Here is a 26,156-nt window from a genome sequence, read left to right on the forward strand (position 1 = left end):
AAGCGGAGCAGCCAGGACTCGAACCAGCACCCACATAGGATACCACTGCCACTGGCTGCAGGAAAGCCTGTTCTAGCACTGCACTGGTCCCCAAGTAGTAGACTCTTAACCAGCAGATAAAAAATTAGTATGATAGAATTTTTTCAACATTTCTTTAGAAGTTTTTAAAACTAAGATGCTTGGGAAAAAAATTTAAAAGCATGTAATGATGATACTACAAAAGGGCTAATAAAAGAATATAGGTGAGTATTTATCATATCCCAGCGTAAGAAACTACTGTAAGTATAAAGAAAATAATTAGGGCCCGGCGGCATGGCCTAGCGGCTAAAGTCCTCGCCTTGAACGCCCCGGGATCCCAAATGGGCGCCGGTTCTAATCTTGGCAGCTCCACTTCCCATCCAGCTCCCTGCTTGTGGCCTGGGAAAGCAGCAGAGGACGGCCCAAAGCTTTGGGACCCTGCACCCACGTGGGAGACCCGGAAGAAGTTCCTGGATCCTGGCTTCGGATCAGCATAGCATTGGCCGTTGCGCTCACTTGGGGAGTGAATCATCGGATGGAAGATCTTCCTCTCTGTCTCTCCTCCTCTCTGTATATCTGACTTTCCAATAAATAAATAAATCTTAAAAAAAAAAAAAAAGAATAAAGTGGATGGATATACAAAATTATGGTATCTGGGAGGAAAGACAGTTGGAAACAGAGGTCATTTCTAGTTTTTGCATTTTCATTCCTCTATAATAAATCTGTATTGTTTTGTAATTAAAATTTTATTTTGAAAGAAGAGATTCTCACTTAAAAATTACCAATAGATTACACATGAGATCACTATGAATTTATTCTTCGAAGTCTGGCAAGTTTGATTTAAAAAATGTGAACTTATCACCTCTGAGGTCATCTACACGGGCAGAATGATAAAGTAGTTAGCATCTAGAATTCTCACAAAATCCTTGAATACCTGATCCATCTTGTTGACTGCAACTGCAAGCTGTGTCACCCCAAGAGATCGGACCAGAAGGCCATGCTCACGCGTCTGGCCTCCAGTCTCAAATCCAGCTTCAAACTCGCCTCTGCTGGCATCCACAACCAACACAGCCACATCCGCCTGCAGGACAGAAAGAATCAAACTGTGAAAAAAAAAAAAAGCAACGTGGTATTCTAATTAAAAGGATAAATCATTCAATTAATTGTATTCAATTTTTTTTTAAAGATTTATTTTTATTATTTTTTTTATTGGAAAGGCGGATATACAGAGAGGAGAGACAGAGAGGAAGAGCTTCCATCCGATGATTCACTCCCCAAGTGAGCGCAACGGCCAATGCTATGCTGATCCGAAGCCAGGATCCAGGAACTTCTTCCGGGTCTCCCACGCGGGTGCAGGGTCCCAAAGCTTTGGGCCGTCCTCGACTGCTTTCCCAGGCCACAGGCAGGGAGCTGGAAGGGAAGCGGGGCTGCCGGGATTAGAACCGGCGCCCATATGGGATCCCGGGGTGCTAGGCGAGGACCTTTAACCACTTGAGCCACCGCGCCGGGCCCAATTGTATTCAATTTTAAAGGCAGTCTTTAACCTGACCCCTGCTTAACAGCAAACACCAAAGAAAATAAAACTACATCCCACAGATGCATTAAAAAGATAAAGCATGGTACCAAAAACAATGACATAAAGAACATTTTTTAAAAGCCCCAAGGCCTAGGGATCCTGCACCTACATGGGAGACCCAGAGGAAACTCTTAGTTCCTGGCTTCTGATAGGTTCAGCTCCAGCTGTTGCAGCCACTAGGAGAGTGAGCCAGCAGATGGACTCTAAGGTAAAACCTTGGCAAGAGCTACTTGTCCTGTTATTGACTGCCTGCCCCTGCTAAATTCTCCCAAAGTGCTTCACTGTGATTCCACCCTCACACTCCTGCCACTGCACTTGGCACATAGCTAGTGAGTGTCTGGGCCAATTAGGTATTCAATCAGCATTGGCTATATTTCAATTTTTAATAACATTCATTCATTAATGTTAACATTATATATCAACTTTCTAAAATGGAAACCAATAATTTCTCGTTCATCTTCACATATACTCACTTTTCCTCATACAGTATTCCTTTAGGTTGACAAGAGTTGATATCGGCACTCTCTTTTTAAATGTATGACTGTTTTTCATCTGTTGGTTATCTCTCCAAATGCCTGTGATAGATGGAGCTGGACTGGACCTAAGCCATGAGCCCGAACTTCCATCCAGTTCTGGCATGTGGGTGGCAAAGGTCTAAGTGCTGCACTGTCTCGGCTGTGTCTCAGAACGCATTAGCAGGAAGTAGGATGGGAAGCAGAATAGCTGACACTCTAACTGGCACTCCGAGAACAGGATGCAGGCATGCCCGATGGTAGCTTAATCCACTTAATGACTACCCCTAAAATTCTCTTTCAAGAATGGAACTTAAAGTCATACTTTTGTTACATGTCAGAGGCAAATTTTTTAACTCTTCATGGTTTTCAATAATGAACCATTATGAAAGAAATCAATGCCATTTAGTTTTACAAATATTTTCATTGCTTTCGCCATTTAAAGTTACCAATCTTTGGGTCTTTTTTTTTTCCAGTTTCCTTAGTAACAATTATGTATATTAAAAATTACAATCACAGGCATCCTTCAGTCTCCTCCAGAGATTGTTGTTTCTGGATCCCTTCAGGCAGCAAAACCTGAGGACGTTTAAGTTCCTTATATAAAATGGTGTAATATTTGCAGATAACTCATGATATTCTTTTACATGTTCAATCTCATCCCTCTGTACTTATAATACTCAATACAATACAAATGCTATATAAATAGCTGTCATACTGTATTGCTTAGGGAATAACAAGCAGAAACAATCTGCACGTGTTGGGTACAGATGTTTCATGTTGTCTTGTTTTTAATACTCTCTACATGTAGTTGGCTGAATCCACACAAGCAAGAGAAAACAGAGAGCCAACTGTATTTTTAAATGTAAATGAAGTAAATAAACTTTATTATTTCTGCATGAATTAGTTTAAAAAAACACAGAGGGTAGGTGGTTTGTACAACAATTACAATGAGGCTTGGGAGACCCACGTCTCATACGCGAGTGCCTGGCCTTGAGTTCCAGCTCTGCTTCCAGCATCAGTGTCCTGCTAATGTGCACCACGAAAGGCAGCAGCCGATGGCCAGGAAGCGGAGTCTCTGTCACTGATGTGGGAGACCTGAACTGAGCTCCTCGTCCTTTCATTTGGTCCAGGCCCACCAGTTATAGGGACTTGGGAAGTGAATCAGCAGATGAAAGATTCTCTCTCTCTCTCTCTCTCTTTCTCCCTCCCTAATTTTCTCTCTTCCCCTTTCAAATAAAAATAAACAGGTAAAAATGTTTTTAATTTAAAAATATGGAAACTGAATATAAATAGAGCAAAATAAGTTATACCTTCACAATAACTAATTTATCGTTGAATGGAATATAAAGCTATTCTTCATCAAATAGTTTTCCACTATTCCGGCTATGGAAAAATTTCTTTATTTTTATACATTTCCTTGTAACAAACCAAAAGGTTTATAAACCACAGGTAAACAAATAATAAAAATACAGCATTTCTTCTTTTTTTTCCAAAATTTTTTAAAGTTAAAATTTTAAAACTTAAAATCTCAGAGTTACAACCTCAGAAATGTTAAAGGCAGTCAGTCAGAACACCACAGTTAACGAAATATCAAGTACCTGGGCTGCTCCTGTAATCATGTTGGGAATGAAATCCTTATGGCCTGGAGCATCCATTAACGTAATCACTTTGGTAGTGGTTTCAAATTTTGTCATACCAACATCCATTGTGACTCCCCTGACCAAAACAAAAATGGTTAAAACGCAATTCATACAAGAAGCAGTGTTGCGGATTACATCATGGAATTACAGGCTGACAATCTAACCTCCTATGTGATAATGGGAATAGCATTACGTAAATCGCTATTTTGAATAATTAAGGTACCAATTAGTGCTGGAATTTCTGCTGTAATACAATTATATTGGTATGGTATTAAAACAAGGTTGTGGATAAAACAAGAATTCAATCAAAAACTAATTTTTTCCCCACTTCCTTGTTTCCTCAGTAAGAAATAATATACATTATGAAGAAAATATGTGCGGACATCACTAGTGGGGAGGAATAAATGCTGTACATGAGAAAAGACAACACGCAAGCTGCTCGCAAGAGGTAACGTCCACATGTTCCATGTTCTTACTGCAAGCTTAAGAACCTTCCTGTGCAAGGGTGGTCAATATGGAATATTTTTAGAAAACATGGAGCATCAAAACAGTGGCCCAACTTCTTAAAAACTGAGAGAAACAAATGGCAGTTTGCTTTTTATCCTGTTCCATCTCCACTGGAGACCAACACAATGCTTCTTTCCAGTCAAAATGTATTATTAAAAAAGCTAAGGGAAGACCTTATTAAAATCACTGAATTATTCTAGACCTCTGGAATTTAGAAGGGGAAATCATATGAGCAATAATCTATGTTTGCCCCTGGTTCATTCAAAAGAATGAATAATATAGCACGGTTTTTCATTATTAAAAGAGTTTTAATAAAACTATAGGTTCTCCCTCACAGCAAGGTGCATATGGTTTCCTTGGCCAAGTCATATGTAACAGCAGGCCAATATGATGCATTAATTCTCCTTAATAAATAATCTACAAAGATTTATTATAGAAGAAAGAGATATTCTAAAAATAACACTGAGAAATAAAGGACTAGCAACATTAAAAACAAAAGTCAACATGAAAATATTATCCAAAAAAAGAATCCCTAAAGTGATTGATAATTAATAGGAATCAAATGGATCATTAATTCATTTGCCAGCTTAACTCACAAATTAATTAAATTCAACCAAATCACTCACACCCAAATTATAGCCAGTCTCTTCACTTATTTACTTGATGACACAAAGAAAACTAAGAAGCAATCTACCTGCTGTGGTGATAAGAAGAAATTATTTTTTCTTCTAATATTGATGTCATACACAACTCTGTTTTCCAAAAACTGGTAACTTATTATGGTGGAAAACAGGTTCATGGTGCCTTACAAAATTTAAAAGGCACCTACAAGGGGGAAAAAATCCCACTGCAACATAAAGTCACCATGACCAATTTTACTAAGAATTACCTTATGTATTATTATGCAGATTAGGCAGGCCTAAGAAAATAAATATATCCATGAAAAAGTATGAAAATCTAGTTATCTCTAATCATATTCAGACTGAAGAAATTGAGAGACTGTAACTCATTCCTTCATTAATTCAGGACTCTCACGGGTCTTTATAGGTTGTTAGTCGTTATTCGGAAACAGCTGATGGAGCTGCAGTGTACTTTATTTTTTTTTTTACCATCACGGTGTCCTTGGCTCTCCCACTGTGTACAGCCCCCCATGATACAGATCACTATGTACAATCAGCACTCTAGAATGAAACACTGCAGTGGCCAGAGGCGCGTGAGCAGCTCAGTCCCCTGCTGCAAACCCTGCCTGCGCCACCCGCAGGACACAGCACTGACAGCAGCACAGGCAGAGGGGGCAACTGAATTACAGCTCTGCGGCAGGACACATGTTTAATTATTTTTTTATAAAACAAGCATGGTAATTTCGATGTAACAGTCATTTTGATCTAGAAAGAAGAGAGTTTATTAGAGCTACCTTTTTTTTTTTTGTTACAACCTAATACAAAACTTAAGTTTCACTCTTAATGTTAATTTAGTATGAAGATAATCTGACATAAAGGGAAGTAGTAAGTTGAACTTCTTGCATAGGATAATCAGCTTAGGGTTGTAAAAACTTTCTGTGTGGTTTTCATTTTGGCTTTGATAAACATTGTTTTAATTTTTTTCTTGTGGAATTTGGAAGAGTAAAAATCAAAGATATTTACTTCTCCCTGATAATTAGAAGTCTTTTTCTGAACATAGTCTCTAGAATATTTCACGGTATGTTACATATATTCACGTTTTGTTAATTTCAAAAGACTGCCATTTCAAACTGAAAATTCTGAAATATAGTGACTACCTTTCCCTTTCTTCGCCAGTCTCATCCAAGACCCACGCATATGCAAACGAAGCTTTGCCAGCCTTTTTAGACTCCTGTTCATACTTATGCATAGTCCTTTTGTTTACATTACCCAGCAGATAAAGCATATGGCCCATCAGAGTACTTTTCCCAGCATCAACATGACCTAAGGAAAATTGATTCGAGATTAATACCAGGTACATTTCACAGGCTGTTCACATTGAGGCATTGCATGAATGTGTAATTTGATAGTTCATCTCAGTGTTTAGAATGAATACTAGTTTTTACCAAGTGACATAAAAAGCGGACAAATTTTTAAAAAGCATGTCTTTTTAGAGAAGGGGAGATTTCCCTAAGTTTTATGAATTAAAATTTTCAGCAAGACATGGTCATTCTGAAAATGTTCACTAACTGGAAATGCCACACCCAGGTCTCCTGCCCTCCCAGGCAGGGTGGCATCATCCCAGCAGGGTGACGAGAAAGCATTATGATGCAATGCCTCCTTGCTTCAGGACCACCACACTGCAACAGAAACTCTCCTGCGGCAGGACCGTGCAGCCGAGGATCAAAGGGCATTACCAATGACCACCAGGTTCAGGAGCTGCTTCCCTCCTTGTCGCTTCTCCAGCTCTGCCTTCACGTCCATCTGCTGCCGCGCCTTGCCAGCCTTTTTGCCCAGTGCGGCCGTGGAGCCCTGCTCTTCAGACGCCGGCCCCGGGTGAGCGGGAGCCGCTGCCTTGGACGTGGCCTCCGGAGGACCAGGAGCAGCGCTGCTTGCGTCTTCACCTTTCTGAGGTGTGTGCAAACCATGGCCATTCTCTTGGGAAGTTATTCTACAGAAAGCAATTAGGAGAGCAGTGTTTTAAAGTGGCTCTATCGAGAAGTCCTTTCTTTCTCGTAACGTTGTAATCCAGACCCAAAATACCTCTACTACGAGGCTAGAGTTTGCTAAGCTGTAAATGACAAACGCAGCCCCAAACACATAAAAACAGACCTGAAGACCACAAGCAAAAAAAGTCTTGTAAAATCACTAAAATATAAAACCAAAACCAAAACCTTGGCCATATAATCTTAGCAAAAAAGATGGCATGAAGTAGGTTTAAAGGAAGTTTTCTTTTAAATGACATAATATGTTACTGGAGATAAATCAGTAATAAAAAATAGTTTTGCTCCTAACTGCCTGTCAAAGGTGCTTGAATTTATTAATTCAGTAAACTCAACTATTAAAAACTTGAAACAGTGGCCCAGCACGGTAGCCTAACTAGCTAAAGTCCTCGCCTTGCAGGCACCAGAATCCTATATGGGCACTCATTCCATTCGTATTCCAGCAGCTCCACTTCCCTTCCAGCTCCCTGCTGTGGCCTGGGAAAGCAGTCAAGGATGGCCCAAGGCTTTGGGACCCTGCACCCACGTGGGAGAGTTAGCAGACACTCCTGGTTCCTGGCTTCTGATAGGCTCAGCTCTAGCCTCATGATCTCTTGGGGAGTGAACCAGCAGAAGGAAGATCTTTCTGTCTGTACTTTTCTCTGTAAATCTGGCTTTTCACTTTAAAAAAAAATTTTTAAAAAAAAAGAACCATAACAAATACTAGGCACTGATACTAATGAAAGGTATGAAAATAAAAAATTTCACCACCACTCTTAAAAACTTACAATCTAGCAAGGAATTCAAATGTATAGACAAAATCGCCAGATTTTATATATTTGTTGTTGATAATGCTGATATTTCTAAAAGTAAACTTCCACTTCAGTTTTCCGTTTGCCCACTCCCAATAGAAACCAGTCCTGGTGCTAGCACATAGATAACTACACAGCTTATCTAAGCAGGAAGACTACAGTATGCCTGCCATTTCCTTCAACAATTATTAACAGGACTAAGAGCAGTTAAGCTGCAAGTTCATAGGAATGAAACAAGGAGTCCTGAGCTGGCGCGCAGTGGGTTGAGGCACAGAGGCTGCACACTTCTGAAACTACAGCTCATCTGGGAGTGCCTGGGATCAAGTCCCATGTCCTCTTGCCATCCTGCTGCCCTGCTAATGTGTACTGGGAGTAACAGGCTATTGTTCCACTCTCTGGGTCCCTGACACCCACGCAGGAGACCTTCACTGAGTGCTGGGCTTCTAGCGTGGGCTTAGCCCAGACCCAGGACTGGCAGCATCTGGGAAGGGACTAACAGATGGAAAATCTCTTTCTGTAATCCTCTCTCTCTTTCTCTAACTTTCAAATAAATAATTAATTTTTTTTAAAAGCCAGCTATATTCAACTCTGTATGGAATAAACATTTAAATAAACAATGTGCAATAATCACTTAAAATTACGGCATAATGAAAATATGTAACAACAAATCTGTTTTCTGTTCACTGTTAAAAAATAACATTAATTTCCCCCTATTTTTATATCCTTGAAACTAATTCTCATTCTAAATCTCAGGAAAAGAGGCACAGTAGTTTCATTTGTAACATCATTCTTGTTTTTTTTTAAACTTATCCCACTGAGTATTACATTTTTCTTTTAGGCATACTCTAGAAACAATAGTATTATAGTTAAGTTTGATTTTTAATACTTCCAACATAAGTTTTTCTAAATTCTACTCTAAATATGATCAACTTCTTATTTCATAGATCAGATGAGAAAATTAAAGTAACTTTTCTCAAAATTAAAAAAGAAGAATTCTATAAAAGTATAGAATGAGAGGAAAAGAAATAATAACAACAACAATAACAGCTTGATTGGCCTTAGCACGACCAAGCACTTCTGCGTATCTCAAAGTGAGCTACAAATGTTTACTTTCTGACAACTTCCACGTGGCTACATTAAGATGGTGACTCACAGACCTTAACTTCACACTGTATTGTCAAAGGCTGCGATCACATTTTAATGACTGCTCTGCAGAAGCAACACAATGGCGAGCAGGAACAATCACTTTCCTCATGAAACAATCCAGCAAACTTTGGGAAGGTCTGTGTCATATTTTTAAAAGGATTTATTTGTTTGTTTGTTTGTTTATTATTGGAAAGTCAGATACACAGAGAGGAAGACAGAGAGGAAGATCTTAAGTCCGATGATTCACTCCCTAAGTGGCCACTATGGATGTAGCTGAGCCGATCCTAAGCCAGGAGCCAGGAGCTTCTTCCGGGTCTTCCATGAAGGTGCAGGGTCCCAAGGTTTTGTGCCGTCCTCAACTGCTTTCCCAGGCCTCAAGCAGGAGGCTGGCTAGGAAGCGGGGCCACCAGGATATGAACCAGCACCCATATGGGATTCCAGTGTGTACAAGGCATGTTCTTTAGCCACAAGGCTACTGAGCTGGGCCCTGTTTTGCATTTTTTAAATAATAAGTTGCATTTTCAATAATTACTTAGTTGGATTGACTGTTTTTATCATTTCATCACTTATTATCTATTACTTTAATAAGTATTCAATTTAAAAGCTAAGCATTTTGTTTTAGCATGGAAAGCTTGGGCTCATTTGCATGATGCTAAGACTTGTAAAACCTTTTACAGTAAGATGGGAATGCTCGGGTTGGAGTTCCACTCTGGAAGCAGCAGATGACACTCTAGCAGCTCAGTCCCTGCAGCAGACCTGGGAGACCCACGTGCAGCAGACCTGGGAGACCCACGTGGAGGTCAGGTTCCTGACTTTGGTAAAGCTCAGTCCTGGCTAGCACAAGCATTTGGGGGACGAAACCAGCAGATGGAAGGTTTCTCTCTTTGTCTTTCACTCTGATCCTCAAATAACAAAATGCTTACAATAAAAACAACAAAAAAAAAACCCCACAACATCGTTACTATAAAGAAAAAAACAAAATTCTTAATCAAAAAAAAAATCCTTACAATAAAGAGAAATACATCTTATTTTCCTCTCTCAATATAATAACTTCATAACAGAAATAAATGGTACTCAGGACATAAAGATAAAAAGGGAATTATAAGTCCTTAACCTCAATTCAGAAAGAAAAAACATTCATTGGGATTTTCATGACTCCATCAGAATTCACACAATTTACTAGACTGAAGTAACTGAAAACAAGAAAATTATGTTTTTCTCTCAAACAATACTTGATCACATAAACTGGGGATTATGGCATAACAGGATAGGCGCTGCAATGCCAGCATCTTCTGTGTGTTGCCAACCCAACCAATGCGCCTGGCAAGAGGCAGTAGACGGCCTAGGTGCTTGGGCCCCTCCTGCACCCACGTGGGAGATGTGATGGAAGCTTCAGGCCCCTGGATACAACCTGGCATAAACCCAGGTGTTGTAGCCACTTGGGGAATAAGCCAGTGGATAGAAATCTGATCTCTTTCTCTATAACTCTGTCTTTCATGTACGTTTTAAAAATTTTTAAAGTGAACACCCACAATCTCTCATATAAAGTCTTTTCTAATTAGAACTGAAATCTGCTAAATAGTTCTGCTCTTTTGAAAACCAAAAATTCAACTAGATGAACATTAAGTCCCACCAGTCATCATGATACATCCATTAACTTAAAAGAATGTAATAAAAAAGAAAATATAAGACTAAACAGTTCATTTCTTGATGCTAAGAAAATACTCTATTGTTATATTTGATAATATTTCTTCTCAATCCTCGTTGAAAATATAGATTATAAATCACAGACTTAGAGAATTTAAAAAATCTGAAAATGTTAAAGAAGTTAACATTAATAATTTCAAACAATGCTTCTTAGCTTCAACAACCCATTTTCTGTCTGTGAAATCTCCTGAAGAATTCTAGAGACTGAGATAAGAAATAGAACATTTTAGTGTTACAAAGGTATAAATCATTACCATTTTCCAAAATCTTTGAAATTCCATGTATGTTTCATTTAGTATTTTCTACTGTGATACGTTTTATTGAATGTGAAAATTTGAAAGAATACTGTTTCAATAATTAAAAAATCTTAAATGGCAAGTCCATGATTCACTTACATTCAACTCCCAAGCCCTGCCTAACTGCGCCACCTAGTGGTACAAAAACTCCCTGTCTCACGGAGCAGCATCTCCTAAAAGGATACCTTGGTTTTGTAAAATATTAATTATTTATGTAAGGAAGCTGACAATGACAGTAAGGAACACACAAAGACTCCAATCAAGCCCAATTTCTCAGCCCTTTTCTTTCTACTGAAGACATATGATACACTTCACTGCTAATGATATATTATGCAAAACTGAAACTCTCTTACAAACCAATAGGAAACTTTAAAACAGGGAAGGAAAGTTAAAACTCTTACGCAGGCACTTCAAATCCCATTGTTTGCTTCTTTCCAGACACAGTCATTTTGGTAACTTTTGGCACAATTTCAGCATCACTTTGAGATGACTGGGAACCTAATGATTTTCCTAATTAAGAAATAAAACAAAAGTTTAATTCAACTTGACTTTCAGACTACATATTACATAGAATTTAAATTACTCCTTATAATCTTTATATTCTTCACATCTTTAAAAATGCATGTCTTTTCCCTTAAGAAAAAAAATAGTCAATTTCATATTAAAATACCGAAAGACATTCCTTTATCACCCTCTTCTGGGAAATCCCCTATGTCAGGCCTCTCCCAAGCTGAACCTCGACCAAATCTCTTCCTAATTTTGAACTGACTGTGAGTTTCAGTATTAGGAGGCCTCGTGGTGGTTTGTGCAAGCCTTGTTCTGACATGACACCTAGACCCCATACCCCCATCTCCTACCACACCCTTTCACAATACTAAAATTGCGTGGTCAGTTAGCAGATGGTAAAACTATTTTTAATCCTGTGCGATTTATAAATTGATGAGCAAGTCAAGAATCTGCTGAATTGTGAACACTGTATGTAAGATATATGATATTTGCAGACAACATGGAAGAACATATCACTGTAGGAAAAAATTCATAAAACTGAATTACGAGTATAGGAAAGGAAGACTTTACTGCATGTAACCCTTATACCTAACTATTTTTCGAATCTATCTTTATACTCTTCAAAGAGTACCAAGAGAATCAGATCCATACAAAAGTGTGAAAAATACAAGTGCTAATGTTTGGTAAATACATAAACAGAATCTATTAAATAATTAGAAGAGATGAATTAATATACAGAGCTCATTCAAAATGATTGCTAAGTGCCTATTACACACTACAACCACACTATAGACACAATAGTGAACAAGAACACACACAGTGCTCGTGCTAAGGGAGTCCGCAGTATACAGAGGAAAATTACGTAATCAAAAAAAGCCATAAAATTACAATTTCCATTAGTGCTACAAATAATCTGTATATGATACAGTAAGATTTGATATTTGTGTAACCGAATGAGAGGGCTTTCCTAGGAAAGTAGGAATTAGAGCTAGACATTGAGGGGCACCAGGGCCAGTTTTGTGGTGCAGAAAATAAGCTTCTGCTTAGGCTGCCAGTATCCACCATCAGAGGAAATGGTTTGAATCCTTGTTACTCTGCACTTAGAATTCAGCTTCCTGCTAACAGGCCTGGCAGGTAGCAAATGTCAGCTCAAATACCTGAGTTCCTGCCAAACACTTGGGAGACCCAGATGGAGTTTCCGGCTCAGCCTAGTCCAGCCCTGCCTGCTACAGCCATTGGGGGAGTGAGCCAGCACTAGCAGGTGGAAGACTTACCTGCCTCTTCCTTTCTCTTTATATATGTTTTATATATATCTTTCCCTTTCTGTCTGCCACTCTTTCTCCCTCCCTGTCTCTCTTTTTAACTCTGGCTCTCAAATAAATCAAAACCTTAACAAAAAAGAGAGAGAGAGAGAGGGTGGATAAGGGGCACAGAGGCAAAGAAGCAAAAAGCATTTCACACATAGTAGTTTCAGCACCTGTGAGTGCAGAGGGGGAGCCAAATGAAACTGGAGAGGTGGGCAGGCCCAGCAGCACCCCCAGGCTGTAGAAAAAATTCTATTGTGGGCCTGGCATCATGGCTCAATCAGCTTGTCGTCCTCCTCCTCCAGGTGTTGGGACCCCATGTAGCAGTGTTTCGTGTCTCGGCTGCTCCACTTCCTGTCCAGCTCTCTGCTTGTAGCCTGGGAGGGCAGAAGAGAATGACCTAGGGCCTTGGCGCCCTGCACCATGTGCGAGAAGCCAGTAGCTCCTGGCTCCAGGCTTCGTATGGACTCAGTTCTGACCTTTGTGGTCACGGTGGGGTGGACCAGCAGATGGAACATCTTTGTCTCTCCTTTCTATTAATCTGCCTTTCCAACAGGAAACAAAATGAATCTTTAAAAAACAAACAAAAGATTCTATTGTTCTCACAGAGTGGAAGCTATCAAAATGAGGTAACAAAGTGTGTGTGGGGTGGGGGTGGGGGGGACACGGGAATAGAGAAGAAAGCCCAAAGCACCCAAACAACTAAAAACAAATTAGACATGGGAGATGACTAGGATTTGGTCCATAATGAGACTTTCTAAAGCAAACATCAAGTGAACGGTTAAACCTATTGGTCGAGCTCAAAGGGGAGGCCTGAGTTCGAGATGTATCTGAGCCTCAGCAGCACCTAATCAACAGATCCACGTGAGGGTCCCAAGGGAGAGAACACGAGAGGCCACGCCCTCGGACCAAAGCCATGCAAGGACTGCAGCGCCTGATTACAAGCCCGGGGCCTACACACCCACAAACAGGTGCAGGCAAGCCAAAGGAAGCCCCAGGAAGCCAGCATCACCAGGATCTCAGGCAGCCAGCCGGGCAGTGGTGACAGGTACCCTGAAGGTCTGGGAGGTTAGAAAGAGCCATGCGAAAGAACTGAGGGAAAAAAAAGCCAGGATGGGTAAAAAATAAGGGGAAACGAGCAAAAGTATATATCCACATTTTTTTGTTTGTTTCTGAGGGATTTTTTTTTAAACTTGCTTACTTACTTATAGGAAAGGCAAAATTAGAGAGACAGACAGACAGACATATCTTCCACCCACTGGTTCACTCCCCTATTGGCTACAACAACCAAGAGTGAGCTAAGCCGAAGTCAGAAAACAGGAGCTACTTCTGCGTCTCCCATGTGGGTGGCAGCGGCCCAACTACTCAGGCCATTTACTGTAGCTTTTCCAGGCACATTTAGCAGGAAGCTGGACCACAAGTAGCAGCAACCTGAGCCTTCACTCACATAGAATGCCAGCCAGCCAGTGCTACAATCAGTGGCTTAACCCACCACACTACAACACTGTCAGCTCCACAACTTCTTAACTATAATTTTCAAATCCCAAGACGCTGCAATAAGAACATTTTAGCTTTGGTTTTAAGACTGATTTATTGATTTACTTGAGGCAAGACACACAGAGAAATACAGAAATACAAAGAGATTTTCCATCTGCTGGTTCATTCCCCAAATGTCCACATCCAACAGGACAAGGCCAGGTCACAGTGTCTCATGTGGGTGGCAGGAACCAAAGCACCTCTGCCAGGATCTCCCTCCCAGGCATGGCAGCTGAAAGCCACACTGGAAGCAGAAGCAGGGCTTGATCCCATGTACCCTGATATGGAGTAAGTCCAAAGCAACAGTTCAGCCAGCTAAGCAACACTTGTCCCCCAGGTTTCGTGTGCGTGTTTATTTTTTACTTTGGGAGGGGGTCGCAGGAAATAGGAGGAGGAGGAAAGCAAGGGAGGGAGAGAATCTTCCACCTGCTGGTTCACTCACTGCAATGACCAGAGCTGAGCTGGTCCACAGCTAAGAGCCAAGAGTTTCTTCTGGATCTCCCACTTGAGTGAAGGGGCCCAGGGATGTGACTTGGGCCATCCTCCATTGTCTTCCTAGCAGGAAGTTGGATCACAAATGGAAGCAGCCAGGTCAAAAACCAGCATCCATATGGGAAGCTGATACTGCAGGCGAAGCATTAAAGCTATACCACCATGACAGCATCCCGATATATATATATTTTTAATAACTCATTTGGACGCAAAATGTGACATAAACTGACACATGGTATTTTATCTATAGTCTTTATTTACTTCAATTGAAGAGCTATATATTTCATGGAATAACAATCTGTTTGATTTCAGAGTACTGCTCCAGCACCAAGAGGGTAATAGCACCAGGACTAGCATGTATATGCTAATGGTTTTCTAACTCAAAAAACTTGTGTCAAATTTAGCCCCAAGCACTTCAGATATGAGACTGCAGATGCACAAAAATGACTCTTGTAAAAAGTTTGCTTAGAAAGGAAGGAATGTAGTATAATGGTAATAAAAGAATAAGGTTGGATCAAATTGATGAAAAACTGAGATTGAAAAGCCATGATTCAATATATTAGGAATAAAGAAATCACCAATGTTTTGAGTTTTTGAGAAGACAGAGATTAGAAGATCCAAAACATCAACATAAATCTGCAGGTTTGTATGTGTAGGAGCTAGAAGATGAAAATTCCTAATGATGGCTTCTATTTTCTCTATAACACAGAAATTGGTTATAGGCTTAGATTGAGGATGGAGAGGAAAACAATAATTTGCACAAAGGAGAATGAGTTTACCACTAAAAATCATCCTGCAGGTTCCACTCAACAAGTGGCTCCAGGCCTAACAGGAAGCAGACCAAGAACTCCACCACTTCCAGGTCAGGCACCATTTTGTGAAGTGGGGCAAAGGCTGGGGGACTAGAGGAACAACAGTAATCTGCATATGCACTAAACCTGGAGTGATCAGGCAAAATTTTGTGCACAGGGGCAAAAGCTGTGAGAATGAAAGGACAACAGCAAGCTGCACAAACACTAGACTAGGAGTAAAATCACATCCAGCTCAGTGAATTGCCCTGGTCCCCAGAGAAAACAGTTCCAACATAACATTCTATAGGTCCTCCCAAAATAGGTCTAACTGGCCACTAGACCTAAGGGCCAGCAGATCCAGAACTTCACCAGTGCCACATCAGGCACCATTTTGTGTAGTGTGGCAAAGGCTGTGGGGCTAGAGGAATAACAGTGAGCTGCACATGTGCTAAGCTGGCAGCAAAATCATTTCAGGCTCAGTGCATTAAACTTGTCCCCCAGGAAAAACGTTACCAATGTAGTACTCTGGAGGTCCAGATGGCCCTTAGACCTAAAGGTCAACAGGTTTAGGAAAGATCAGCAACAGCAATAGCAACAACCCAATTATTTAGGACAGCGGGTGTCTCCCTAACCCTGTGCATTGCTTGACCCAAAAGTTGAAGAAAGGCTGTACAGACAATGGTGTGGCCACAGCATAGGATCATAGGAGATGGAGAGCAGTAAACCAAGAGCTGGGGCTATGGAGAACCATGGTGGAAGTCTAACATAAGAGCCCAGGCCTGAAGCTCGCTAGAGGCAGTGACACAAATGAATACAAAGAACTGTGTACCAAACTCAATAAAATCAAACTGTAGACCTGTAGGTGACACAACTTAGAAACCCACCCTAAGGAGCAGAATCTGCTAACCAGAACTGCAATGACTAACAGCAAAAGAAGAGACAAAGGCACATGAATACTACTGAAGGCTGTCATGCAAAGGAGCAAAAGCTTTGCCAACTGAGGAAGACATCAAGAAAATAGTGGATACAGAATTCCAAAAACGCATTATAAAGCTTATTATCAACAATGAGAAGCACATACAGGAGGTCAAGGAATTTAAGGAATATGTCACACAGGAAATAGCAACACTGAAACAAAAAAATCAAGCAGAATTATCAGAAATGCAGGACACAATGGAGCAAATTAAGTCAGTGAAAAGTCTCAATAATTGAGTGAAGGATACAGAAGAAAGAATCTCAGAATTGGAAGATATTTCCTGTCACAATGGGGAATCAAAAAGCTGGAAGTGGAACTGAGTCAAGCTAAAAAGAAGTGTTCAAGAATTAAGAGCTACTGGTGTCTCTCCCTCCTCTTTCGAGAAGCACCCCACCTCCCAGCTTTCTTTACAGAGGTGCTCTCCCGTTCCTTCTCCTTTTTCCTGTTCACCCCATCCCTTTGCAAAGAAACTTTTCTGTCTCAAAAAAACAAAACAAAACAAAAAACAATTAAAAGCTACTATTAAAAGGCCAAATGTAAGAGTTAGGGGAGTTCCAGAAGGGACAGAAAGAGAAGCTGGGTTTAAAGTTGTATTCAATAAAATAATAAATAAAAAGTTTCCCTTGATATAGAGAAAGCTTTGGGAAACAACATTCAAGAGGGGCACAGAACACTCAAAAGGGTGGACCAAAAGCTATCTTTACTACCACCACACATGATAATTAAGTTCTTTTCAGCTGAACATAAGGAAAAGATCCTTAAATGTGCACATGAAAAAAATCAATTGACCTATAGTGGAGTCCCAATCAAACTTAAAGCTGACTTCTCACAGGAAACTCTACAGGCCAGAAGAGAATGCAATCACATATTCCAGATGCTAAAAGGAAAAAATTGTCAGCCCAAAACAATGTACCCAGCAAAGCTCTCATTTGTCTTTGAAAATGAAAGAAAATTCTTCCACAGCAAAGAAAAGCTCAAAGAACTACCTCTTTCAGACCTGCCCTACAAATGATACTTAAAGATCAAAAGATACTTAACAGAGGAAAGGAACAGCAACTACCAAAACCGAAGGCAAATGCGGAGAGCTTCTTAGTAAAAGGCCAACAGACAACTACATCAAAGAAAAGCTCTTTACTAAAATGACAGGACCAAACACCTATCGATATTAACCCTGAATGTAAATGACTTAAACACATCAAAATATCAAATATTAGGAGAGTGGATCAAAAAAACGAAACCCATTTATTTGTTGCCTACAGGAGACACATCTCACCAACAAAGATCAGCGGAAAGAAAAAAGATGGAAAAAGATATTATAGGACAATGGAAAGGAAAAATTAGCTGGTGTAACCATTCTTATATCAGATAATATATACTTTGATGTGAAAAACATTAAAAGATGAAGAAAGACACTACACAATGATCAAAGAATCCAAACAGCAAGAAGAGATCACCATAACGGTTATATATGCACCAAATGCCAAGGCACTTAGCTACGTGAAACAAATATTTATGGACTTATTAAAATGAAAAACACTGCAATACAATAATAGTGAGAGACCTTAAATGGACAGATCGATGTGATAGAAACTTAGCAAGGAAACAACAGAACTCACCCAGACACTACAGCAAATGGACTTAATTGATACATACCAAACCTTTCATCCAGCAGAGAAAGAATAGACTCTTTTTGCACCAGTACGTGGAATTGTCTCCAGGACTGACCATAAAACAAGCCTCACAAATTTGAAAAAAATCACAATTATACCTAACACATCTTCTCAAACCATCATGGAATGAAACTAGAGGCCACTAAATCAAAACACCCAAGAAGACAGCAAATCCCTGGAGACTGAATAATATGCTGCTAAATGAGCAATGGATTGGAATGAAATCGATAGAGAAAATTTAAATACTGTTTGAACAAATGAAAGCGTTAACACATCAAAACTTATGGGACAAGATCAAGGCAGTGTTAAGAGGAAAGTTCATCTCAATCAATGCCTATGTTAAGAAAGTAGAAAAGCACCAAGTACATGAGCTAACCTTTCAGTTGAAGGAACTAGAAAAACAGTGGCAAACCAAACCCAAGATTAGCAGGAAAAAAGAAATCACCAAAATAAGGGAAGAAATAAAAACAAAGAGACCAAAATAACAATACATAAGATCAATGAATCAAAGAGCTGGTTCTTTGAGAAAATCAATAAAATAGACACGTCTAGCCCAACTAATTAAAAAAAAGAGGGAGAAGATATACATCAGTAGCATCAGAGATGAAAAAAGAAATATAACAGATACTTCGAACATACAGAGAATTATCAGGAACTATTACAAGCAACTATCTGCCAACAAATCAGAAGACCTAGAAGAAATGGATAGATTTTTGGACATACACAACCCACTAAAATTGAATCATGAGGCAATCAATAATCTAAATAGACCTATAACATGGACTGAAAATTGAATTGGTAATTAAAGCCCTCACAACAAGGAAAAGCCCTGGACCATACGGCTTCACTGCTGAATTCTACCAAACGTTTCAAGAACTTACTCCAATCCTCCACAAGCTTATCCGAACAGCAGAAAAGGGGGCAATCCTTCCAAACTATGAAGCCAATATTACCTTAATACCAAAGCCAGATAGAGACGGCAGGAAAAGTGAACTACAGTTGCATATCCCTGATGGACATAGACAAAATACTAGCTAACAGGATCCAACAGTATATCAGGCAGATTATTCACTGGGACCAGGTAGGATTCATCCCAGCCATTCAGGGATGGTTCGACATTCACAAATCAATAAATGTGATACACCACATCAACAAGTTGAAAAATAAAAACCATATAATCATATCAATAGATGCAGAGAATGCATTTGATAAAATCCATCACCACTTCATGCTAAAAACTTTAAGCAAGATAGACATAGAAGGAACATGCTATAACACAATCAAAGCAATATATAAAAAACCCAAAACACCAACATTATACTAAATGGGGAAAGACTGGAAGCTTTTCTGATAAGATCTGGAACTAAACAATGATGTCCACTCTCACCACTGCTATTCAATATAGTATTGGAAGTCCTTGCCAGAGCTATAAAGCAAAAAGAATGAAGGAAAGGAAGGAAGGAGGGAAGGAAGGAGGGAAGGAGGGAAGGAGGGAAGGAGGGAAGGAGGGAAGGAAGGAAGGAAGGAAGGAAGGAAGGATGGATTCTACTTAGGAGAACCAAAAGAATCAAGAGACTACTGTAACTCATAAAAGACTTTGGCAGGGCAGCAGAAAACAAAATTAATGAATACAAATTAGTGGTGCTAATATACACAAATAACTCCATGGAGAAATAAATTATAAGTACAGTCCCTTTAAAATAGTGGAGAGGAATCTTAAAAACCTTGAAATTATTGTAACCAAATATGTGAAAGACGTCCTTGAAGAATACTATAAAATGTATAAAAAAAAAAGTTCCTGGATCAGCAGGATCAACATCATCAAAATGTCGATATTACCAAAAGTAATATTCAATGTAATCCCAATCAAAATCCCAACATTCTTCTCAGAAATAGAAGATACAAAAGTTCATCTAGAAACACAAGAGACCATGAATAACCAAAGCTATCCTAAAGAATAAAAAATCAAGCTGGAGGAATCACAGTTTCAGACCTCAAGGCATACTATTGAGCAGTGGCCATCAAAGCAGTCTGGAACTGGTACAGAAACAGAGGACAACAATGGAACAAACAGAAACACCAGAATGGAGCCCACACCTGCATAGCTGACTAACCTTCGACAAGAAAACGGAAAACAATCCAGAAGAAAAGCCTGCTATCTTCAACAAATGCTCTTAGAACGACTGCATAGCAATCTGCAGAGGTAAGAGGCACCTCAAATGCCTTAAATACCATCTGTCACCTTATACAAAAATCAGTTCTAAATGGATCAAGGAGCTAAATCTGCACTGAGAAACCATCAGCCTATCAGAGGAAAACATAGGAAGCACTCTCCAAGATAACAGATTGAAAAAGGCATCAAAAGCACAGGCAGTCAAAGCCAAAATAAACACATGGGACTGAATCAACCTAAAAGGCTTCTGTACAGCAAAGAAAACACTCAATAAAGTGAATATGCAACCAACAGAATAGGAGAAAATCTTTCCGCACCACAAAACCGACAGGGGACTAATATCCAGGATTTACAAAGAATTTTAGAAGCCCACTGACAGCAAATTAACATCCTTGTGAAGAAATTGGCAAAGAAAATGAACAGACATTTTTCAAAAGAACAAAATCAAATGAATAATAGACATATGAATAGATGCTCAGGCTCCCTAGCTGTCAGAGATATACAAATGAAAATCATCTTGCGATGCCACCTGACTCCAGTCAGATTGGCCTACATTCAGAACTATACTAACAACATCTGCTGGCATGCATGTGGGGAGAAAGGTACCCTCCTTCACTGCTGGTGGGAGTGTAGGCTAGTACAGCCACTCTGGAAGTCAGTATGGAAGAGTAATAAGAGAACTGAAAATAAACCTGCCATATTGACCCAGCTATCTTACTTCTGGGAATATATCAAAATAAAATGAAATCTGCATATGAGAAAGGGAACTGTAGTCCTATATTTACAGCAGCACAATCTACAATAGCAAAGACATGGAAACAATCCAGATGACCGCCCAAAGAGGAGTGGATAAAGAAACAGTGGTATACCTATTCCATAGAATACTACTCAACTCTAAAAAGAATTCTACCATTCCCAATGAGAGACCATTATGCTCAGTGAAATACATCAATCCCAAAAGTACAAATATATGTTCTCTCTGATATAAGGCAACTTTCATGAAAATTATATGATCAACAGCCTCCTCAATACTATTTTTGCTGCAACTTATGGGGTTTTAAATTTTTTAACTTTCCATTTCTTCAAAATAATCTAATTTATCATATTAAATTTTTCTTTGACTCACAGATCATATAGCAGCATTATTTTCTTCAAGAACATTTTTGTTTTCCTTTTTTCAACAACACACAGATTATTCAGAAGCTCGTTATGTAACTTCATGGTATTCATTTAACAGAATGGATGGTAACTGTGTAATACAGACTATCATATCCAGATTGAAGATACAATTCAGTACACCTCTCTACTTCCAAATCAAAGATGGACTCCCAATGAAACTATTGGATATATCCTGACAATAGGATGCCGGATTGTCTGCCATTGGCTGTACCACAATGTCAGGATACGCTTAAATGACATAATAATGGACTTATGACTGCTTATAAAGGACTATACTACCGTAATAGTATAGTTGGGGGGAGGGGGAGAGAACTTAGAGAGGGGGTAAAGGAAACCCCAGAGTCTATGGAATTCCATCCAAAAATTAAAAATAGAATGGAAGGAAATAAGTGGCAAATAATTGTAAAATGTTTCTGGAGTTCTTTCATCCTCATCAATCACCTAGCAACCATTCATTGCCTAACAATCCCAAGAAACTGAACACTAAATATTCAGTAGGTCCCAAAGCATGACAGCAAGAAATGAGTGCCGAATCAATGAAAAACTATCACAACTTGGATTCTGGTTCCTGACCTGCCACTAAGTAGCAGTTTCCTTACAGCTTTAGCAGTACACTTAATTTCCCTTAACTAGTTTCTTTTGAACTTTTTAAGTGAACTACATGACTTTTGGCACTAAATACAACAAACTGAACTGAATGATTTCCAGCTGAATAATGACACTAAAGCATCCTTTAAGTCAGCTAGCCTCTTCTGGTGGAAAAGCAGATGTCCACTCCAAAGCAAGTCTATCAAGATCTTCCCCTCAAGCAATGCAAAACATGCCCACCAATACTTTTGAATAAACACTAATTGTTGAAGTTTGGGATCACTGCATGTTTCACAATAATATTTTAGTTTGGAAATTTCTTTTCTCATTAATTCTATTAATTTTTTAATGATTCCAGCTGGTGTTTTGGATCAAGTACTAAAATAAAAATGCTCCTAGCCACAGACTTTTAACAAAACAAAGTTCCCTACCTTAGCTTGAACTCAGTGTTTCTGAATTGATTTTAAGTTTCATGCAAAAAAGTTTCAAGAATACATATAAAATAATCCAGTACTATAAATCCAATGATACTATGGGGGGGGGGGCAGGGAGAGGAGATACATACTAAGTTAACGTTGAAGTTCGCCCAGAATAGCAAATGTGAGACAATGAAGAATAACATTTTTAAATTAAATAAGGAGCATAAACTACCAGACATCAAGATCTCCCATAAAGCTGGAATAAACTAAAATCTGGCAATGGGACAATAGCTCAATGAATTAAAAGAGTTCTACAAATGAACCACCTAACACCAGTATATTTATATGTATGTTACATATTGGAACTAACACGAGTTAACTATAGGGAAATATAATGGAATAAGACTATACACAATTTAATAATTACAGAAATTCAATATGCAAAGAAGTGTTTGCTATCAATGAAAAAGAATACATTATTTAGCATATTGCACTGGGAATATTAGCAATTCATTATGAACATCAGTAATCTGTAAACAAAAACCTCAATGTCCAAATGTAAAATGTAAAATTTTCTACAATTAAAGATGCATGAGCAAACAGAAGTATGTGAGAAAAAATATAAATACAAGTTAATACAAATAGAGTTCCTACAAATCAAGAGAAAAAAAGAAATAAGCGATAGACTAACCAAACACACACAATCCAAAGAAAGGTATGGCAGAAGAAGGGATGAAAGGGATGGGAAAGAGAGGGAGGAGATTAAAAACAGAAGAGGTCTGAAGATAGGTCTAACAGAGTAAAGATCCGGTCAGTTAAAAGCCCCAACAAGGCCTCAGTATCAATATACAACATTATGGAATTAATTGACATAGTATTGGGTAAACAATATGTTAAAAATAATGCAAGTTCCATTCTTCGAAACATCTGGGTTGAGACAGTATCAATGACAGGTTCAAAAAATAACAAACAACCATACAAAAATTACAGGTTAAATCAAGGCAAACATGTGGTATCTAATCTTTTGGGATTCACTCATTTCCCTTAGCATTATAGTTTCCAGTTGTGCCCATTTAGCCACAAAGATCTTTACTCTGTTAGACCTATCTTCAGACCATAGAAGGTCTCCCCAAGAGGCCACTGAACTTATCTGGACAATAAGACGCTGAACTTTATGCTAGGCATGTGTTTGCAAGCAATGAATCTCAACTGAACTTGAACTATGGTTATGCAACAAGGTGGAGGAATCCACCATGGGGGGAGGGGTATGGAAGGGGTAGGGGGAATCCCCAGCGCCTATAAAACTGTACTACATAATACAATGAAAGCAACAATAAAAAAAAAAAAAACAGAAGAGGAAGGAGTAAGAATAAAAGTATACCTACTTTCTTATGAGTACTGAGTGTTGCCAAGGGAAAGGGAGCAAAGAGCATTGGTAATACTGGCAAAAGTGTCAATTTTTATCATGGGAAAATTTGACAAAATCAAAAACTTTACTATATGCCCTGTGCTTCTGAGAATGGTGGTCTACAGAAATATTAGTACTGTTATACAATAACATATAACTGTTCAATGAGATGCTGTTTGCAATGGCTAAACAAAATGTAGATATACATCAAAAGGGAATGGTTAAAGAGATCATAATAAATCCAAATAATGGACTAATATGCTATAAATACAGAAGACCCACACACATGAAAAAACAACCATGACACAATAGCAATGTAACTATGATCCCATGTCATTATCTTTTGACTTTAAAAAGCTCAAAAACACACAGGTGAACTTTTAAAGATACTTCTTTATAGAAAGTAATTCTAGGGGTTGATTCTATGCATAGGAGGCTAAGTTTCCACCTACAGTACTGGCATCCCATATGGACGCTGGTTCGAGTCCCAGTTGCCCTACTTTCAATCCAGATCCCTGCTTACAGGCTGGGAAAGCAGCAGAGGATTACTCAAGTCCTTAGGCCTCTGTGCCCACTTGGGACACCTAGAAGAAGCTCCTGGCTGCTCCTAGCTTCAGATAACCTCAGTTCTGGCCATTGCAGAGTAATGGCCATTGGAGAGTAAAGCAGCAATGGAAGACCTCTGCCTCTCCTTCTCTGTAATGCCACCTTTCAAATAAAAATAAATTTTTTTAAAAGAAAGAAATTGAGCAATACTGAGGTGTGGTTTCCTTTTCAAACTTCACATAGTACATGCTAAAATGAACATATATTATTTGTACAACAAAAATGTTTTAATGTAAAAAGCACTTTTTAAAATAACAGACACTTGTTCCTACATTATTCTTCAGAACCTCTCAATTTTTTTCAAAATCACCTCCACCTGGGAACACTTTAAGTGTTTAACAAAAGGATCTGATTCAAAAACAAAGTGATTAACAAAAGGATTATACACACAATACACTACACACAAGCACCACGTCAGACAAACCCAGCAACTGTTAATATTGTTTTCCTACCCAAACAAGTTTGAAAGTCCTAAGTCACTTATTTCTAATTCTCCTATCTTTATGACCTTTATTGTGAAATGGTAAATTAGTACTAATTCAATTAACTTCTTCAACTGTGTCTTTTCCTTTCCCAGCTACATAGCTCAGTCCCTTAGAATTTGTGTCTGGGTTGTCCAATATGATGTCTCGGTGATTTCAATTTCCACCTCACCAAGCTACAGCCCATCTCTGTCCACCAGGGTTTCCATCTTCCTCCTCACTCACCTGCTAAGATACATTCTATGGCCCTATACACACACGCGCGCGCACGCACACACACACACAAATCTGCTTCTCAGTCCTTTGCAACCTGAGTTCAAACTTACTCTCTGCATCCATCTCATTTCTTGCTACTTCCAAATAGACTGGAATTATCTTCCATGAAAACTCAAGATTTTCCAATATACAGGGCCAAAACTCACACTACTTCCATGTTTGTACAAATTCTATCACTTGCATGAAAATTATATTGTAATTTTATTGCAGGAACATATGTGACTATTAACAGAAGGAAACTGAGCCATTTTGAAGATTTATGAATCACAGAATTCAACTTTTGCAGAGTAGGATTCATTTCACAAATTTACTAAGAGCTCATAAAACACCATTTAATTGTTACATCTACGTAATTAGCAATAGAATAAAACACACGTAAGTTTTCATGAATATTACCATGCTTCCACAGAAGAATCCGATAACCATTTCCAATCAAACTGTTTAGTCACTTTAAGGTGGGGACAAAGTAGGTAAGATGGACTTAGCACTACAGGCCTGAATATGAAGCCAGGGCTGGCCACTACACGGCCTCAAGGGACTCACTTTTCTCTGTCAGATTTCTGATCTGAAAATGATGCTACCTACCAGGATGTTCACAGAACCACACAACACATGCAAAGTGTGTAGAGAAATGGCTGGCATACATTAAATATTTAATATTTCACACACCAACAAAATGCACAGTCTGGGGTTGGGGTGAGGCAGGTTTGATAACATCAGTGTACCAACTTACTTCTCATTTTTCTCATTTGACACCACAGAACCTACAGCATAATTACATATTTATTCTTGATGGGAACATGGGAAATGTCAACTGTGTAACATAGTATTAGATACTGAAATAAATACATCAAAGACCAAGACATGATTCCAATCCTCAAGAAACTCATGGCT

General features: G+C 39.0%; 1 protein-coding gene across 2 annotated transcripts in view; it reads right to left on the reverse strand.

Annotated features, from left to right (window-relative positions):
• HBS1L (HBS1 like translational GTPase) overlaps positions 1-26,156 on the reverse strand; it is a 70,715-nt gene that overhangs the window by 21,847 nt on the left and 22,712 nt on the right. For both annotated transcript variants that reach the window (XM_040965489.1, XM_040965488.1), the window contains exons 2-6: positions 11,257-11,365; positions 6,610-6,863; positions 6,031-6,196; positions 3,705-3,822; positions 953-1,099 (exon numbers count right to left, since the gene is read on the reverse strand). In XM_040965489.1, coding sequence (XP_040821423.1) covers positions 953-1,099; positions 3,705-3,822; positions 6,031-6,196; positions 6,610-6,863; positions 11,257-11,303 — 732 coding nt within the window. In that variant the 5' untranslated portion in view covers positions 11,304-11,365. The remainder of the gene's footprint in view (positions 1-952; positions 1,100-3,704; positions 3,823-6,030; positions 6,197-6,609; positions 6,864-11,256; positions 11,366-26,156) is intronic.

This window comes from Ochotona curzoniae, unplaced genomic scaffold (assembly GCF_017591425.1).
Source record: "Ochotona curzoniae isolate NIBS_2020 unplaced genomic scaffold, NIBS_Ocur_1.0 scaffold_3890, whole genome shotgun sequence".
NCBI classification, from domain to species: Eukaryota; Metazoa; Chordata; class Mammalia; order Lagomorpha; family Ochotonidae; genus Ochotona; species Ochotona curzoniae.